We start from the raw sequence: 17476 nt of genomic DNA, 5'->3' as shown, positions 1-17476 counted from the left end.
TCATCCCCAACGCACGCAACCAGACCGGCTCTGCCCTTCCTTGCCGTTGCAGGTGGCTCTCGCTCCAGCCATGCGGATCCCAGGAAGGAAAAGGTGGCCGGGAAGGCAGGAAACCCGCTGCGTCCAGCGCTGCTTCCGCTAAGCGCGACCCGAGCTCCCTCTCCCCTCCTCATGCTCTCTGGCCACATCCCAAGCGCCCTGGGCTCGGATGCGGCTCACGCGGCAGGGCCGGCGCTCGGAGCAGCCACGTCCGTGGCAGCAGGAGCGCGGAGGAGGAGGGAGCTGGTGGGGAGGAGGGGAAGGCGTCGGGCTCCAGGCAGCTCCAATCCCCTACTTGATGTTCTTGAGGAGCGCGGTGCGGGCGTTCACCACCGCTTTGAAGGCGTCCTCGCTGCCCGGCGCCACGCACTTGTCGGGGTGCAGCAGCACGGCCAGCTTCCTGTAGGCTTTGTTCACTTCGTCCCTAGGAGACAAGGGGACAGTGACACCCACGCAGGCCAGGCTCGTCCTGCCTGCGAGAGCAGAGCGGGGCCAGGAACTCGTGCTGGTGCTTTTGAGCCATTCCCTCGCTGGGGCTTTTGGAGAAAGAGCGGAAGCGCCGCGCACGGGGAGGCACCGAGGGTGTCACGTGCTGGTGACACTTGCTCTGCGTGCAGCGTCCCCGGCGCTGGCAGAGGAGGAAGGTGGTGGCAGGGGGGGCACCCGCACCCCGACTGCTCCGCCTGCAAGGACGGATGCGCGAATCCTGAACCATGTGGCTTACCCAAAGATCTGGTCCTCGTGTTTCAGAGGCTCCAAAGAGGGGTAAAACTTTGGGGGGTTGTTTCAGCTGCCCAAGTCACGCAGCAGAACTGGGAGATCCCAACCTCTTACCCAGGCAATGACCAATTCCACCTGGCTAACGGCCCTCTGAGGAAGCCAAGGGAAAGCTCCTCTTGTGGGAATACTGTTTCCAAGTGGAAGAACTGTAATGCCAATCCATTCTGGGCATCGTGGGCAGCAGCCTAAAAGCTTCTCCAGATGCGAGACAAGGAGGACAGAGCTGCTCTCAGCACATCTGGCAGAGAGGGAGCAGGGGTGGCTCAGCCTGGAGGAGAGGCACGAAGCTGGGCAGCTGGCAAGGCGGAAAATCTCAAGCTCCTCACTTCCCCCTTGCCCTAAATCTGGCAGCTCTGCTAAAAGGGGAAACATGGTGCTCTGGACAGAGGGTTTCTTTCGAATTGCCTCAGCTTTGTGGTTAGGTACAAACAGCTTGTGCCTGGCTGAGGGATAAACCAAGGCGTCTTTCTCAGCGTGCTGAAAAATCCCAGCTGCAACCGGCCCGCGGCTGCAGGAGCAGAGAGTTTCTGGATACCGGGGCGAACGCTGCAGACCCCCTCACCTTGTGGCTCCGGGTTTGACGCCCAGCATGTCCCAGCTGTCCTTGCTGTTGCGGATCCTGCGGATGGCGTCCGCCTGCTCCTTGGTGAAGCCAACGCCGACGCTGGACGGCGGCCGCTTCCCGCCGTTGTCGCACAGGTCCACGATGGCCGAGTAGAAGGTCTGTGGATGCAGGGGAGGATGGAGGAGGAGGCAGCACAAAAGCAGAGAGGGTGCCCCGAGGCCCTGACTGCTGGCTCCTCGTGGGACACAAGAGGGAGCGTTTGCACAAGTGCTGCACGGCCGTTCCCTGGCACGTGGGGCCATGGGGTGTGGGACACCCAGGGAAAGGGGAGCTCTGGTCCATGCTGGGACCACAGGACAGGCTGAGGAAGAAGCCAGACCAGCCCCAAGCGGCTCTGTGCTCGTCTCACATCCCCTCCAGCTCAGGGCTGGACCTGAAGGGGTGGGGTGGGCATCTCTGCACTGCATTCCCAGCGGAGCGGGAGGGATCATCAGGAATCACATGATACCAGGGCCACCTCGCGACTGGGGGGACTAGCACTAACCTTGAGCTAAAAAATTGCGCTGTCTCAGGGTGCTGTTTCATTGCGAAGGCACCTTTGAGACCAATTTGTGGGATGCAGTTAGTTCAGAGGATGTTCTACCATCAAACCCATGCTCAGCACCATGTCTGTTCCCTCATCCCCTTAATTCCTAGTTACCTGGAACATCTCGTTGATCCCTTCTCCCGTCTGTGCCGAAGTCTCAAAGTACAGAAAGCCCCGGCTTTCCGCCCAGAGCCGCCCCTCGCTCTCGTCCACGCTGCGGTGCTTGGTGCAGTCGATCTGGACGGAATAAAACAGAGGTGAGAGCACAGCCAGGGCTGCAGGGCCAGGAGCATGGAGTGAAAGCACAGAAGATACAGGCAAAAAGCCCTTGGAAAGCCCCTCTAGTCCAGGGGTAGCTTTGGTGGATCTCTTGGATTCCTGTTCCCATTCCTGCATGACTACAGTGTTCTCAAAATCCTGCTGAGATGTGGTCTCCAAGGCCTCCTCAAACACAGATGTGGCTCTTAGGAACCTCCCTTGCCACCTTCTTTCATTGCAGCTCAATAGCTTGGGCACAGCATGAGCATAGGGGGTTACTGAGAGCCAAGCTCCTGGGCACGGCCCACCTTGTTGGCACAGACGACGAAGACGACGTTCTCCATGTTCCCGTGGGGCCCCAGCTCCTGCTTCATCTCGGCCAGCCACGCATCCAGCGCGTCGAAGGAATCCTTCTGTCCCACGTCGTAGACCAGGATGACCCCCTGCGTGTCCTTGTAGAACTCGTTCCTCACCTGCCAGGACAAACGGAGGGTGGTGGCACCAGTGAGAGACAGGCTGAGAGCAGGGAGCCTAGCACGAGAGCCCGGACACTGGCACGTAACGGATGAGGCACAGAGGTGGGTGATCCTTATTACATGGCATCTGTGATAAAAAACAGTCTCCCACCACACAAAACAACACAGGAAAGCCCAAGAGCGCACAGAAAGAGCTCCCAGCCTGGTCCCCCCAGGGCCATCCCAATGGCCAGCAGTGACACCCTGACACCCACTAGGGGAAAAGGTCTCTCCCTGATCCACTCACAGGCTGAAGGGGGTGGCTGCCAGGGCTATGGGATTCACAGAATCCCAGAACGGTTGAGGTCGGATGGGACCTCTAGGGATCATCCAGAGCAACCCCTGCTCCAGCAGGGACACCCAGGGCACAGGGCACAGGGGGGCACCCAGGCGGGTTGGACATCTCCAGAGAAGGAGCCTCCACAGCCTCTCTGGGCAGCCTGTGCCAGGGCTCGGGCACCCTCACACCAAGGAAGTTCTTCCTCACATGGACATGGAGCTGCCTGGGGTTCAGCTTGTCCCCGTTACCCCTTGTCCTGTCACTGGCCACCACCGAGCAGAGCCTGGCCCCATCCTCCCTACATTCTCCCCTCAGGTACTTGTCCATGTTGCTCAGATCCCTCTCAGCCTTCTCCTCTCCAGGCTCAACAGGCCCCACTCGCTCACTCTTTCCTCATTCGCTATGGGATTCGTTATGGGATGCAGGGGATCACGCTTTGGCACTGTACAAGACTCCTGAGACACTAAGGAGAGGCAATAAAGGCAGGGAAGGGTGGAACCAAGGCGTTTTCAAGCGTGAGAAAACAGCAGGATAAGGGGAGAAAAGGGGCAGGTCACACACTTGTCCAGCCAGGCACAGCCTGCCCTGTCTCCTTGTGTATCTCTTTGTACCTGCAGGGATCCGCAGCGTGTCTGTCCGTGCGTGCGCAGGGTGTTTACGGGACAGCAGCTGGAGTTGGCTGCCAACCTCAGGGCTCATGTGTCCAGGTGCCAGCAGCTCTGGGATCAAGGATCCCAGGCCAGCTCCTGGGATTCCTAACCTCAAGCCCAACTACTGAAGGGATCTGCACTGTTTTTACATACATATTTCCCACTAAAGCACCTTCATCCTCCCCAGAGGCTGCCAAGGGCCGAGTCTGCCTCACCTCGTAGAAGAACGGGTGCCCGGCCATGTCGAAGATGTTCACTTTGATCTCCCGGTCCCTGATCTGCACCCTGAAAGGAGAAGTGGGAAAGGCTCCAGGGTGCTGCACGTCCGCCCTCCACCCCGCGGGGCCGTCCTGTTCCTGCGGCCACATGGCTCCCTGCCACAGCGGGACTCACTTCGTGACGCCGTAGTCGATGCCGATGGTCGCCAGGTATTTGGGAACGAACCTCTTCTCACAGTAGCGCTTTATAATGCAGCTCTGGAAGAGACGGAGAGTTTGGACAGGAGGGTACTGCAGCGTGGGGCTGGGCTGCACGTCAATCTGCCACCAGCCCCTAGCTGGCTGGAAAGCTACAGAAATACTAACTATGCCCTTGTTCCTTAAGCCAACCAATCAACCTGTCCAGCTCTACTGGGAAGTTTCTCTCCCGACAGAGAAAAATCAGGATCCCAGGCCCTGCCTGAGTGTTTGTTGCTCCCCTGTGCTTGGGGCCTGGGCCGCGGGGCAAACCCTGGTGAAGGGCTGAGGACTGTGCTCAAGTACCCGCCATGGGGGGACACCGGGGCTGGGACGAGGACAAGCGGAATGAGGAATGAGGCCACACGCAGCGCCACGGGCACGGCACAGACACCTCACAGGCCCTCGGGCGAGGCCCGGGCGTTTCTCACCTCACGCGCTCCCACACGGGAGACACCAGGTTTTAAAGCTCGTCCCGGGCCATCACCGGCGCCGAGAGCCCTGGGTCTCGGCGGCACCTGGGCGAGCTCTAGGACCGTCCTGGCGGCCCGGAGGGCGCCCGCGAGGCCGCCCCAGCCCGTCCCGCCTCGTCTCCCGTCTCCTGGTTGCCGGGGGGACAAAACGGAGCCGCTGCCGCCCGCCATGACACAGGCCGCGGCGCCCCGCCCCCTCCCCGCCTGCCGTCCAATCAGAGCGCGCTGCCGGGGGCGAGCCCCGCCCCCCGCGCTGTCAATCACGCCACCGCCCTCCCTCCCTCTTCGCCTCACGGCTCCCGAGCCCCGCGCGCGAAGCCCATTGGCTGCCGCGCCGCCGCAGTCCCGTGCGCCGCGGCCAATGGGCGCGCCCGCTGCCGCGGGCCACTGGCTGCCGCGCCCCGCCATTGCTCCGCGGCGCTGCCCGTCACCGCCCGCCCGCCAATCCCCGCGCGGCTCACCTTGCCCACCTCCGCGTTGCCCATGGAGATGACTTTGATGCGCAGCGACTTGCGCGGCTCCTTGCGCTTGGCCGCGCTCGCCTCCATGGCGGCCCCGCCGCCCGGTGCCGCCGCCGCGGCCCGCCCGGTGCCGCCGCCGCGCCGCCCGCGCGAGGGCCCCGCAGCCTCGCGAGACCTCGCCCGCCGCCCGCGCCCGCCTCCCCCTGACGGGAGGGGCGGGGCCAGCGCGGGGGGCGGGGCCAGCGGCGCTAACGGTTGCGCGGCGGAGGGGGGCGGGGCCAACGGCGCTAACGGTTACGCGGGGGCGGGGCGGTAGAGCCGAGGCCCGGACGCCGGGGCCCCCCGGGCGCCATGAGGTTCCCCGTGGCGGCTGGAAGGGCCCTGTCCTGTCCCCTCTGCCCGGGAGGCGCCTCCTCGAGCCCGGGGCCCCGTCGTCCCCTCGGTGGTGGCCACAAGGGCCACCAAACGCATTGCGGTGTCCCGCTCCGCTCGCACGTGCTCGGAGCCCTTCCCTGGACACTCGCTTTCCAGCCGGGATGCGGGCGGCCGGTGACAGGAAGCCCCATGCGGAGCCGGGAATGCCGGAGCCCTTCCAGGGAAAGGCGCCTCGAGGCTCCTTCCTCCACGGCAGAGTCACAACCCGGAGCGGGGACGTCGTGTCCCCGCGTGCCACAAACCTGCGCGGAATTCCCACGTCTCCGCGTGTTCCCCTTCCCCAGCGGGGTGTTTCCCACCTCCAGCCCCGTCCTTCCCCGCGTCGCTTTGTTCCCCGCTCTCCGCCGCCCCGTTGTCCGCTCGCCCGCCCAAACCGGGGCCGTTAACCCTCCGTCGTGTCCCCCCTTGCGTGGGAGCCCGTGGGTCTTCCCGCGGCTCCCACGGAAACGGCGGGGCACGGAGCGCCCCGGGGATGGGCAGGGGGCCCCTGGCGCCACCCACGCGTCGCGCCATGTCGTGCCCGGGTCACGCGGAGCCACCTCCGCGTCCCCGCCCCGCGTGGCCGGTGTCGGCGCCGGCCCCGCTCGCCCCGTTCGCGGTCCCGGAGCGGGGGAGGCTCCCGGTGCCGGTGGCCGCGGGGCGGCTCCGCGTCGCGTCGCGCCGGGGCGGGGCGGGCGCTGCGGGCCGGGAGGAGCCGCCGCTGCGGAGCCGCCCCCGGCCGGCGCGGGGGGCAGAGCCGGGCCGGGCCGAACCGGGGCCGGAGCGGGGCCGGGCCGAAGCGGGGCCATGTACGGTGAGTGGCCGCGGCCGGAGCGGGCACCCGCAGGGCACCGGGAGCCAGGCGGGTACCGGCGCAACCCGGGCCGGCCCGGACGGGACCCCCCGCACCGCGGCCGAGCATCCCCCCGGGGTGGGGGGCCCTGTATGGCCCCCCCAGCCCGCTGGACCCTTGCGCCTCTCCCGGCCCCCTCGCTCTGCCCATTGCCCCCCCTCGCGTTTTCCATTTCCCCCCCCTCATCCAGGTCCTGGATGTCACCGTGCCCCCCCCGCCCCATGGCTTTGGGGGTGTCACCTTGTCCCCCGGGATAAGGGACACCCCGGTGGCATCGTGCCCCCCCCATGGGTGCGGGCACCCTGCGCCTAATGGGCAACATCTGGCGGGCACAGCTGGGCCCCCGGCCCCCCCGGCGCGGGGCAGCGGGTCGCGCTAAGCCGCTCCGAGCTTATTTTTCATTATTCCCGGAAGGATCCGGGTACCGAAAGGCGGGGGGACGGTAATAAATCCCCGCCGCCCCAGCATCCTTCCCTGCGGATGCCCCCCAGCCCGGCCGGGGGTCCCCGCGCCGGTGCCGCGAGCACCGGGATCCAGGTGAGCGCGGGGCGACGGCGGCTTCGGCGCGGGGGGCTGCAGGGCACCGGCTTCCTCCGCTCTCCTCTTCCTCCCGCTGTTGAGTCATCCAGGTCTCCCGGCTGGTATTTTTCCACCCGCAAAACGCAACGGGGAGGGCAGGGAGGGGGGACAGCGACGACGCGCAGCGCCCTTCGCGGGGGGCATCCGGACGCCGGGAAGGGGGAGCCGCCGGCACCGGCGCGTCCTCGCCCCGTTCCCGGAGCCCGTCCGCGCGCGCGTCCGGAGCCGGCGCTGCGAGTCCGAGTCACGTCCAGGTTGGCTCCCGTTTATTTATTTCTCCGCCTATTTTATTTATTTATTTGCTTTCCTCGGGCCATTTGGGCCGCCCGCAAAGCGGGAATTTGCGGGGAGCTGCCAGCGGTATCCAGCCCCCGGAGCGCGGAACGCTCCTCGGCACCTGCATCCGCAGGGGGATCCGGCCCCTCCGTGCGCTGGGGCTGGCGCAGGGGGTGACAGGGACCTGGGGACACCAGGACGCCCTTGATGTCCCTGGTCACCACCGGGCCCTTCCCGGGACCGGCATCGGGGCCCTTCCTGCGCCGGCGCCTGCAAAACGTCCCGGAGCCGCCGAGCTCCGGGGGCTCCTCGGGATGAGCGGTGCATTAGGCAGGGCCGGGATTATCGGTATCTTTTTAATCTCTCCTTTGAACCGTCTCCCGGCCCGTGGGCCAGATTACCCGGGCGCTGCATTGGCGGGAGATGCAGTTTGGGGCTTTTGTTCCCCTTTCTCTCATATTTTTTCCAAAATAACGCGGTGTCCTTGGAGGCGTCGCGCCTCCGCTGCTCTCCTTCCGCGGCGGATCCGGAGTCGCCCGTCACCCGCTGCGTCTGCTCCATCCGGAGCCCGTCAAGCCCAGCAGTCACTTGTGCAATGGGGGATTGTGCAAGAAGTGGCGCTCGTGGGGATGCTCCCGTGCACTCTCTTCATTCTTTTCCCCTTTTTTTCCCCCCCTTTTTTCCGGTGGTGACAATTCAGGTTCAAAACAAACCTCTGAACTTCCCTCTGCCCGGAGGGAGCTCCCGTTGCCCCATCCGTCCCCGCGGGAGCGCAGGGTTTTGCCCTGCTCTGGGCACTGCAGCACTGTGATTTATCCCCCCATTCCCCATCCGAATCCTTCCCGACGGGGCCGCTCCACGTCCGCACGGGTTTTACGCCCAAGTCTAATCACCGCTGTGAAACATTAATTAATCCGGCTGCCATCGGAGCAGGCAGCGGGAAGGACGGATCTGGGAGGTTAAACGAGAGTTTGGAGCGCTGTGTAATGAAGATTTGCAACCTAAATTTGGGATTAATGAGGAATGCGCATGGATGCGGATGCCAGCAGCACCCGCTTGGGTTGCGGCCAGTTCCCGGCGCAGTGGATGGGGCCCTTCCGGGCCGGTTTCCCGCCCGGGATGCCCTGTTTCCAGGCGATGCTCCGACCCGCTCCGTGTTTCGGGATTGCGGGAGCAGGGAGCGAAGCGGCCGGTGTGTTGGCATCGCCGCCGGCCGCTCCGTGACTCAGCAGCCGCCACCAAAAACTCCCCCCGTTTATTTAAGCGGCTGCTCCCGCCGTGCCGAGCGTGGGAGCCCCTTTGTGTCGCTCCCTTTGCTTATTCCCCCTTTTTTTTTGTGCAATTCCTCATGCGGGGCTGGCGCGGGGCCCGGCAGCGCCGCTTTCTCCTGGTCCAAGAGCCAGGAATGCCATTCCACAGGGCCTGGCCAAGGTGCTGGGAAGGGCGTGGTGATCTGAGCATCCCTTCCGCATCCCTAAAACTCCCCAAAATCCCAAATGGGATGTTGAGTTTGGAGGGCTGGGAGGTGGGCCATGGGGCTGCGGCAGGGCCGCTCATCCCGCTCATCCCGCTCGTCCTGCTCATCCCGCTCGTCCCGCAGGCGTTTGCGGCTGCTGTGGCGCCCTGCGGCCCCGCTACAAGAGGCTCGTGGACAACATCTTCCCCGAGGACCCGGAGGTGAGCGCGGCCGCTCCGCTGGGATGTCCCGTTCCCTGCCGTTGCTCCCGGAGCCCGGCTGCTCTGCCGGGATGCTCGGGATGCCCCATTCCCTGCCGTTGCTCCTGGAGCCTGGCCGCTCCGTTGGGATGTTCGGAATGCCCCGTTCCTTGCCGTTGCTCCTGGAGCTTGGCCGCTCCGCCGGGATGCTCCAGATGCCCTGCTCTCTCGCAGGATGGCCTGGTGAAGACCAACATGGAGAAGCTGACCTTCTATGCCCTGTCCGCCCCGGAGAAGCTGGATCGCATCGGCGCCTACCTCTCGGAGCGCCTCATCCGGGACGTGAGCCGGCACCGCTACGGGTAAGGCCGCCTCCCGCCCCGCTCCCCACGGCTTTGCCGGCTCCTCCAGAGGCACCCGGTTGCTCCCGGCATTCAGAGGCACCCCAGGGACAAGCGGTGCTGCCACGACGGCCATGGGCGCCACTTCCAGCCTTCTTCCCAAGGAAAAGCAGCGGGATGTTCCGTGCGGACTGTTATTCACCTCTCAATACCCTCTTTCCCCATTTTTCTCCACTCTGCGCCAGTTTTAACCCAGTTTCACAGGCGGGTAGGAGACTCGGAGATGCAGAAACCCGGCTTATTTTTGCCGTACCGGAAGGAGCTGCAAGGTCCTAAGCTCAACCATACTCCGAGACACCAGAGAATCCCCTGACATCCCACCTTTCACCAGCCTTTTCTTGGGAGGGGGGTGAAGCTGGGGGGTCTTCCCAGAGGATCCCAGCGCCGGGAACGCGGCCTTGCGCGGTGCCGGGGCCGGTGACAGCGGCGGATCCCGCAGGTATGTCTGCATCGCCATGGAGGCGCTGGACCAGCTCCTCATGGCCTGCCACTGCCAGAGCATCAACCTCTTCGTGGAGAGTTTCCTCAAGATGGTGGCCAAGCTGCTCGAGTCCGAGAAGCCCAACCTGCAGATCCTGGGAACCAACTCGGTGAGCGGCCCGCGGAGCCGGCGCGCGCGGCGCAGGGACCCCCCGGCTTTGCAGCCTCCTCCTCCTGCTCCGGCTTTCCTGTCCCAAAGGAGCTCGGGGCCGTCAGCGCTTTGGGGACAACAGGGCCATTTAGGAAGTGATCCCTGGGAATTTTGGGAGCTGCTCTGGAAAGGGGCGGCTTCCACTCGGCAGCAGCAGGGAAAGCGCCTGCGGTTTGGGGAGCACCGACCTGCCGGGGTCCTGCAGCCGGGGGGATCCCAGGCTTTTTGCTGGGAGCACTGGGGATGCTGGATGGGCCGGCTCGATGCACTTGGAAGCGGGCCGGGTGCTGCCGGGCATCCCGAGCATCCCTCCCTGGCACTCGGCGAGGATTGAGAGCCTCTTTGGGCAGGATGGAGTGGCTGGAGACCCCGGGAAATGGGGGGAAATGCAGGGAAATGCAGGGAAACGCCATTTCAGCCTTCAGATTCGGGGTCTCGGGGACACTCGTGGTCGCAGCCCGCGGGCCACCCAACACGGAGCACCGGCCTCGCTCCCCGCTTCCCTCCCCTTTGCCCATCGGCAAAGCTATTAATCCGCAGCATCGACCGCTCGCTCGGAGCTGGCAGCCTGCCGGGGCCTCGGCACGGCGCCTCCCGGGGAAGCCCAGGTGGGAATTTGGGGAATGCAAAGCCTGGGCAGCGCCTCCCTCCTTGGGCTTCCCAGCTCCGTGCCTCTCCCGGTTTATTTTTATTTTCCCCTCGGATCGACGCCGGGCTTTAATTTAAGCAGCTCTTCCCCCTCCGTCTGACGTGTTGGTGTCTGGTGTATTTATAGCCGGCCGCGTTTTCCCTCCGCAGCCACCGCGTTGCTGCTCGCGCTGCCGCTCGGAGCCGACACGGGAATCTCCCCCCGGCTCTTTGCTTGCTGCGGTGGGGGACAAACCAGTGCAGGCCTGACCCCCTCCCTTTCTCCTTCCTTCCCAGTTTGTGAAGTTTGCCAACATCGAGGAGGACACGCCGTCCTACCACCGCAGCTACGACTTCTTCGTGTCCCGCTTCAGCGAGATGTGCCACTCCAGCCACGACGACCCGGACGTCCGCACCAAGTGAGCGCGGGACAGCCCGGCTCCCGGCGGGGTGTCCGGGGCCGGGCTCGGGACCTCTCGCTGCACGGGGAGGTCTTTACCAATGACTGGGCACGTTCGAAGCCCAAAATGACCCGGGTGGCAAAAGGCATCGAGGTTTCCTTGGCTGCTTGCACAGCTTCAGCCTTGCCTCTGTGTGCATCACAGAATCCAGAATGGTTGAGGCTGGAAGGGACCTCTAGGGATCACCCAGTGCAACCCCTGCTCCAACAGGGACACCCAGAGCACGGGGCACAGGGGGCATCCAGGCGGGTTGGACATCTCCAGAGAAGGAGCCTCCACAGCCTCTCTGGGCAGCCTGTGCCAGGGCTCTGGCACCCTCACACCAAGGAAGTTCTTCCTCACATGGACATGGAACTTCATATGTTTCAACTTGCACCCATGATATGCATATGTATATAAATATAAAACATGTATTTTTTATATATCTATCGCTATATATATCTATGTGTAACATCATTGTGTCAATCTGTCCCACAGGATCCGGATGTCTGGCATCAAAGGCCTGCAAGGGGTGGTGAGGAAGACGGTGAACGACGAGCTCCAAGCCAACATCTGGGACCCGCAGCACATGGACAAGATCGTTCCCTCGCTGCTCTTCAACCTGCAGCACGCCGAGGAGGCCGAGAGGTGAGAGAGAGCCCCGTTACCCGCCTGCTTCTTGCACGGGGTGACCCCGTGACGGCCCCATGGGGACGTTACCCCCTGCCCTCGCGCCCCGCAGCCGCTCGCCCTCGCCGCTGCAAGCCTCCGAGAAGGAGAAGGAGAGTCCCACGGAGCTGGCCGAGCGCTGCCTGCGGGAGCTGCTGGGCCGGGCGGCCTATGGCAACATCAAGAACGCCATCAAGCCCGTCCTCATGTGAGTGCCATCCTCACAGGAGTCCTGTCCCTGTGTGAGAACCATCCCCGTGCAAGTTCCGCACCCCTCGTTTTGGGAAACTGAGGCACGGAGGACAGGGCAGCCCGTTGGTCCCTGCCACTCCGGGCCACCCCTGGGGGTTCGAGGCCCCTCCAGTCCCCTGCTCTGTCCCTCTCTGATGCCGTCTCTCTGCAGCCACCTGGATAACCACACGCTGTGGGAGCCCAAGGTCTTCGCCATCCGCTGCTTCAAGATCATCATGTACTCGATCCAGGTGGGCGGCCGGCAGGTTAATGGGCCCCCCAGCCTGTCCCCAAAGCCCCCAGACCCTCAGCAGGTTCGGGATGCCCAAGATGGGGTGCTCCCCCCTTGCCAGCAGCCCTCGACCTGCTCCGTTTCCCCTTTTCCCGCACGGATCCTTCTCCTTTTCCCAGCGTATCTGCTCGGGGGCTGCTTCCAAGCAACGGCGCATTGCCCCCCTCCCCGGCTCTCGCGTTGTCTTTCTAATCCCGTAAACTGCCTAAAGCCCTTTACGGCACGATGGGATTTTGCAAAATCCCGTTAACGCATCTTCCGCGCGGGGGGTCGCGGCAGCGCGGCAGGGGCCCTTGTGAAGCAGAGACACGTTGGGGAAACCTGGGAAAAACCCAAATCCCTTCACCCTGGCATCCCCCGGATTACCTGCTGCATCCGTAGATCCACACAGCCCCTTAGGATGGTTTCTCCAGGACAAAGTGCTCTTTGCTCCTTGGTGTCAAACCGACTTTGTCAGTGGAGGAGCTAGGCAGCCGCGGGCTGCTCCGTGCCCCGCAGCGGCCCGGCCCCGACGCCGTCACTCCTTCTGCAGCCGCAGCACTCGCACCTCGTGATCCAGCAGCTCCTGGGACACCTGGATGCCAACAGCAAGAGCGCGGCCACGGTGCGCGCCGGCATCGTGGAGGTGCTCTCCGAGGCGGCCGTCATCGCCGCCTCCGGCTCCGTGGGTAAGCGGCGCCGGCGGGGGATACGACCCCGATCCGGTGCTGTTCCACGCACGCGGCTGCGGCCGGGGGAGCCTCGGAGCCCCCTTTTCCGCCTCTCCCGGCGCGCGGAGCCGCTGGGGTTGAGCTCGCGGCGCGCTCGCTTCCCTCCGGCGCAGGCCCCACGGTGCTGGAGGTGTTCAACACGCTGCTGCGCCAGCTGCGCCTCAGCATCGACTACGCGCTCACCGGCAGCTACGACGGCGCCGCCGCCGTCAGCGCCAAGATCATCAAGGAGCACGAGGAGAGGATGTTCCAGGAGGCCGTCATCAAGACCATAGGTGGGGCATTCCCGCGGGAAACGCTGCGATTCCTCCTCATGCGGCAGCTCTGCTTGCCTGGGAAATGGGAGAGGAGGAGGAGGAGGAGGAAGGAGAGGGCAGGTGGGAGCTGAGCCAGGTGGATTTGGGAGGAGGAAGAGGCGTTTTGCAGGGCTGCTTTTGGCTGGGTTTTCCCAGGGCTTTGAAGCATCCGAAGGAAAGGGCAGCGGGGAGAGAGGAGCAGCTCCGGCCGCTGCCCGCGCGCTCTCGCCCCGCAGGCTCCTTCGCCAGCACGCTGCCCACCTACCAGCGCTCCGAGGTGATGCTCTTCATCATGAGCAAGGTGCCGCTGCCCTCGCTGCACCAGGCCATCGAGGCCGGCAAAGCCGGGTGAGGACGGAGGCTTTTTCCCTCCCTTCCTTTGGGCGCTTTTGTCGGCGCCGAGCGGGAGCCGGAGGCTCCCACCCAAACACCGGATCTGTGGGAGAACCGTGGGAGCAGCCGCACCATGAGCCGGCAGCGATCCCACTCTGCCATGGGGTGATTCCCTGGATCCACTCCCAGCTGTGTGCCAGGCAGGACGTGCCACGAGGATTTTTGGGCTGTTCCTGCCCTTTCCAATGCCTTTCCACTCTTTGGGTGCTTCTTTCCCACTCTTTCCACTCTTTTTCCCCTGGGTTTTACCACTCATTTCTTCTCTCCCCCGCAGTGAGAACCGGAATCGCCTGACGCAGATCATGCTCCTGAAGTCCCTCCTCCAGGTACGTCACCATCCCTGCATCCAGGGAGCCTGAACCACTTGGTCTTCTCCACCTACATTTCTCCTGTGTGTTTTAACCCCCGCAAGTGGTGGTGTCACCTTGTCCCCCTTCCTCCCTGACGCTGCAGGTCTCCTTGGGCTTCCAGTGCAGCAACATGCTCACGGCGCTTCCCAGCTCCTTCCTGGACAGGCTGCTCTCTGCTGCCCTCATGGAGGATGCCGAGATCCGCCTCTTCGTCCTCGAGATCCTCATCAGCTTCATCGACCGCCACGGGAACCGCCACAAGTTCTCCACCATCAGGTACTGGAGGCTTCGTTGGTCGCGTCCCCAGAGGCGCTGCCCGCGCTGCCTTTACTTTATGTCCTGGAGAAGAAGGAAGCTGCACCCTAAGGCCACTGTAATCCCAGATGAAGGTATCTCCGTGGGGTTTGCTGTGGTCTCGCCAGTCCATTTTGTGTGTTTTTTTTGCATTTCCGTGTGTAAACCCTGCGGTGACGTGGCTCAGGACTCCTGGATGTCCAAAACGCTCAGCCAGGTTTCAAAAGCCACCACTTGCTTCCCGCCTCGCTCCCTCCTGGACAGCTCCTTCCCGGGTGGCAGCTCTGGAAGCGGCGGGGAGCCCGCGTCCGTGCTGCCCGCGCTTCCCTTGGCCTTTCCTTGCAGCACCATCAGCGACATCTCCGTGCTGAAGCTGAAGGTGGACAAGTGCTCGCGCCAGGACACCGTCTTCATGAAGAAGGTAGGGCTGGGGCCTGGGGTCCAGCTGTCCTCGTGACGAGGGATGGGAGGAGTCTCATGGTGCTTCCAAAATTGGGGATATCCATAGGAGAAGTCGGTGGGATTTCGTCTCCATCAGTGCCTGACACTTGGAGCTCATTTCCCTGCTGCGCTCCGAGCTGCAGCTTCTCAGCAGCTTTTCCACGGGGATTCTCCTTTCCCGGGCATTCCTGTCGCGTGGCCCAGCCGCTTTCCCTACTGCTTGGCACACTGGCGAGGCTGGCAGTGCTCGGAGCGGCTGCTCGCGGGGTGACCGCCCTGTCCCCGTCCCCGCAGCACTCCCAGCAGCTCTACCGCCACATCTACCTGACGTGCAAGGAGGAGAGCAACGGGCAGGCGCACTACGAGGCGCTCTACAGCATGCTGGTGCTCATCAGCATCGAGCTGGCCAACGAGGAGGTCGTGGTGGACCTCATCCGCCTTGTGCTCGCTGTGCAGGTAGGCTGAGCGCCCTGGGGTGCCCGTGCCCCACGGTGGCCCTGTGGCATGGCCGGGGTGTCCTGCAGGGACTCGTGGAGGGTGTGAGCAAAATGGGCTTAGAGCTTTGCCTTGTGGTGGCCTCGTGCTGGTGATCCTGGCCAGCAACGTGCAGCAAGGACTGGGCCAGTTTGGGGAGGTTTTGCACCAGTTCTGGAGCCATGGTGGGGATTTTACACCAGTTTTGGAGTCTGGGAATCCATGTGAACCTCAGGGGCCTCTGAAAGGCCGCAGTGGGAACCCACCTGGTGCCTTGGCCATGCCCACCCTACGGGCCTTGTGTCACCACTGCAGGAGATCGCCCAGATCAACGAGGACAACCTGCCGGCCTACAACCGCTGCGCACTGTACGCGCTCGGCGCCGCCTACCTGAACCTCATCAGCCAGCTCACCACCGTGCCCACCTTCTGCCAGCACATCCACGAGGTGCGCGGGCCGCGCCAGGCCCCGGCGCCGCGGACGCGGCCGCTCGCCCGCGCCACCAGCTCGGCTCCCCGCTTCCTTCTCCCAGGTCATCCAGATGCGGCAGAAGGAGGCTCCGTACCTGCTCCCCGAGGACGTGTTTGTGGAGAGACCCAGGTGAGAGGCTGCAACGGGCTCCACCCGGCTCCGTCGCGATGCCTCGGGGCGGATTCGGGATTTTCCGCTGGGTTTCTCCGCGCGCAGGCTGAGCCGGAGCCTGGACCGCCTGGGCCCCGAGGTGTTTTTCCGGCAGAGCAAGATCAGCGAAGTGCTGGGAGGCAGTGGCTACAACTCGGACCGCCTCAGCACGCCCTACATCCCCCAGCTGACGGGTACGTGTCCCCCCGGGGCCGCCGTGGGGACAAGGTGGCCGTCCCAGGGCGGCCGCGCTCAGCTCCCGCGCCTCCCTCCGCAGACGAGGATCGCCTCTCCAAGAGGAAGAGCATCGGCGAGACCATCTCCCTGCAGGTCGAGGTGGAGTCGAGGAACAGCCCCGAGCGTGAGGAGGTACCGTGGGGACGCGGCAGCCCCCCGTTTGGCAGGAATAAACCCTCACAGTTTCTCAAACTTTCCCCTTGACTGCACGGACCCAATACCCCCATGCATGTCTGGACTGGTCCCATCATCATCCCCAGTGCGGGAGGAAGGTTTCCCGTTGCCACTCGTGTGGCAAATCCGTATTTTCCCCGTGTGTGTAGCAATAGCTTTGCAGCAATGGGAGCGTCTGGGGAGGAAAGCAGGGTAATCCAGCCTGGAAAACCACATGGGCAGAAACCAGCGTGCCAGGAGAGGCATCCCTGCTCCTCAAGGACGGGCAGGATTGCAGCGCTGGCCGCTGGCCCGGGGCGATCCGCGGCCCCCACGACCACGGGGGACCCCGCTCTGCCGTCCCCGCTTGTGCCTCCAACCTTGGCTGCTTTGTCCCCTTCCACCAGCGAGCGCCAGCGGAGGAGATCACCTACGAGACGCTCAAGAAGGCCATAGGTGAGGGAGGCACGCGGCCGGGCCGGGGGCTGGCGCGTGTCCCCGTGCCCGCGGTGGCCCTGCGCCCGTTTGCGCGCGGGGGCCCGCGGCGCCGCCGGGGCGCCTCGGGGACGCCATCCCTCCGCCGTGCGCTCCAGCAGACAGCGTGGCCGTGGAGGAGCAGGAGCGGGAGCGGCGGCGCCAGGTGGTGGAGAAGTTCCAGAAGGCTCCGTTCGAGGAGATCGCGGCGCACTGCGGCGCCCGGGTGAGTGGGGCGCCCCGCGCAGCCCCCGGCTCCGCTGCGCTGCGCTGGCCGCCTCCACCAATGCCCTCCCTCCCTCCCTCCCTTGCAGGCGACGCTGCTGCAGAGCAAACTCAACCAGATCTTCGAGATCACCATACGGTGAGCGGGGGGTCCCACGGGGCCACCCCGGGGTGCCTGGCATGGGTCTTCCCCCTGTGTGTGCATGGCACGCGCCAGCGTTGGGCTCCGCGTCCCTGCAAGCCGCCCCGTCCTCCCGTCCCCCTCCAGGCCGCCGCCGAGCCCCTCCGGCACCATCACGGCCGCGTACGGGCAGCCGCAGAACCACTCCATCCCCGTGTACGAGATGAAGTTCCCAGACCTCTGCGTGTACTGAGGACGGCAGCGCCGGAGGACGCGCGGGGACGCAGGGGACCCCGCGGGAGGAGGGCCCAGCTCCCGTCCCCCTCCTCCAAGCCCCCTTTCCGGCCCTTCGAGGGGCCACGGACGGTCCTGTTGCAAGGGGGGTTCGGACCGGGACGGTGCCGGCAAAGGAGGTTCCAGCTGGAGACCCGCTCGCTGCTTCGCCCCCATCTCCCCCATGTCCTGGGGGTCCCCTGGGCTTTTGCCCCCATCGTGGCTGTTTCGAGGCCGGGGCCCCGTGCCCCGCTGTGCCCACCCCCCGGGTATATATATATAT

At 64.7% G+C, this 17476-nt stretch overlaps 2 protein-coding genes across 5 annotated transcripts; one reads left to right on the top strand and one right to left on the bottom strand.

The window, feature by feature from the left end:
* Positions 1-283: 283 nt before the first annotated feature.
* On the bottom strand, positions 284-5195 carry DNAJC27 (DnaJ heat shock protein family (Hsp40) member C27). Of its 2 annotated transcripts, none has more exons than XM_088528574.1 (7): positions 5063-5195; positions 4067-4149; positions 3889-3958; positions 2537-2701; positions 2085-2207; positions 1382-1542; positions 284-463 (listed from the first exon to the last, which is right to left on the bottom strand). In XM_088528574.1, exons 1-7 carry the CDS (start codon positions 5147-5149, stop codon positions 331-333), a joined length of 822 nt encoding a protein of 273 aa, XP_088384700.1. In that variant the 5' UTR covers positions 5150-5195; the 3' UTR covers positions 284-330. The 2 variants fall into 2 exon arrangements, with proteins under 2 accessions (XP_088384700.1, XP_088384701.1); XM_088528575.1 differs by having other exon boundaries at positions 5072-5168.
* A 1030-nt stretch (positions 5196-6225) lies between these two features.
* Positions 6226-17197, top strand: EFR3B (EFR3 homolog B). Of its 3 annotated transcripts, none has more exons than XM_088528562.1 (23): positions 6226-6290; positions 8785-8861; positions 9075-9202; positions 9681-9831; positions 10797-10918; positions 11438-11587; positions 11682-11816; positions 12012-12090; positions 12664-12799; positions 12955-13116; positions 13374-13485; positions 13805-13856; positions 13984-14156; positions 14520-14595; positions 14910-15071; positions 15405-15536; positions 15622-15689; positions 15777-15904; positions 15988-16079; positions 16508-16556; positions 16697-16800; positions 16889-16938; positions 17068-17197. In XM_088528562.1, the coding sequence occupies exons 1-23, from the start codon at positions 6284-6286 to the stop codon at positions 17171-17173; spliced, it is 2451 nt and encodes an 816-aa protein (XP_088384688.1). In that variant the 5' UTR covers positions 6226-6283; the 3' UTR covers positions 17174-17197. The 3 variants fall into 3 exon arrangements, with proteins under 3 accessions (XP_088384688.1, XP_088384687.1, XP_088384689.1); XM_088528561.1 differs by having other exon boundaries at positions 16694-16800; XM_088528563.1 differs by lacking the exon at positions 6226-6290 and adding an exon at positions 7091-7162 and having other exon boundaries at positions 16694-16800.
* Positions 17198-17476: the final 279 nt, after the last annotated feature.

The sequence above is a fragment of the Tinamus guttatus genome, unplaced genomic scaffold (genome assembly GCF_059628265.1).
Source record: "Tinamus guttatus ecotype Peru unplaced genomic scaffold, ASM5962826v1 Tinamus_guttatus_pri_ptg000312l, whole genome shotgun sequence".
NCBI classification, from domain to species: Eukaryota; Metazoa; Chordata; class Aves; order Tinamiformes; family Tinamidae; genus Tinamus; species Tinamus guttatus.
This window is presented reverse-complemented; position numbering and strand designations above follow the sequence as displayed.

Excerpts from the sequence above, each read along its gene's own strand:
- EFR3B (XM_088528561.1), top strand. Across the intron at positions 14,157-14,519 it reads CACAAGTTCTCCACCATCAG|CACCATCAGCGACATCTCCG; the intron begins GTACTGGAGGCT and ends CTTTCCTTGCAG. Across the intron at positions 15,072-15,404 it reads GCCTTGTGCTCGCTGTGCAG|GAGATCGCCCAGATCAACGA; the intron begins GTAGGCTGAGCG and ends TCACCACTGCAG.
- DNAJC27 (XM_088528574.1), bottom strand. The coding sequence starts at position 5,149 with ATGGAGGCGAGCGCGGCCAAGCGCAAGGAGCCGCGCAAGTCGCTGCGC. Across the intron at positions 1,543-2,084 it reads GGATCAACGAGATGTTCCAG|ACCTTCTACTCGGCCATCGT; the intron begins GTAACTAGGAAT and ends CTGCATCCACAG. Across the intron at positions 464-1,381 it reads GTCAAACCCGGAGCCACAAG|GGACGAAGTGAACAAAGCCT; the intron begins GTGAGGGGGTCT and ends CTTGTCTCCTAG.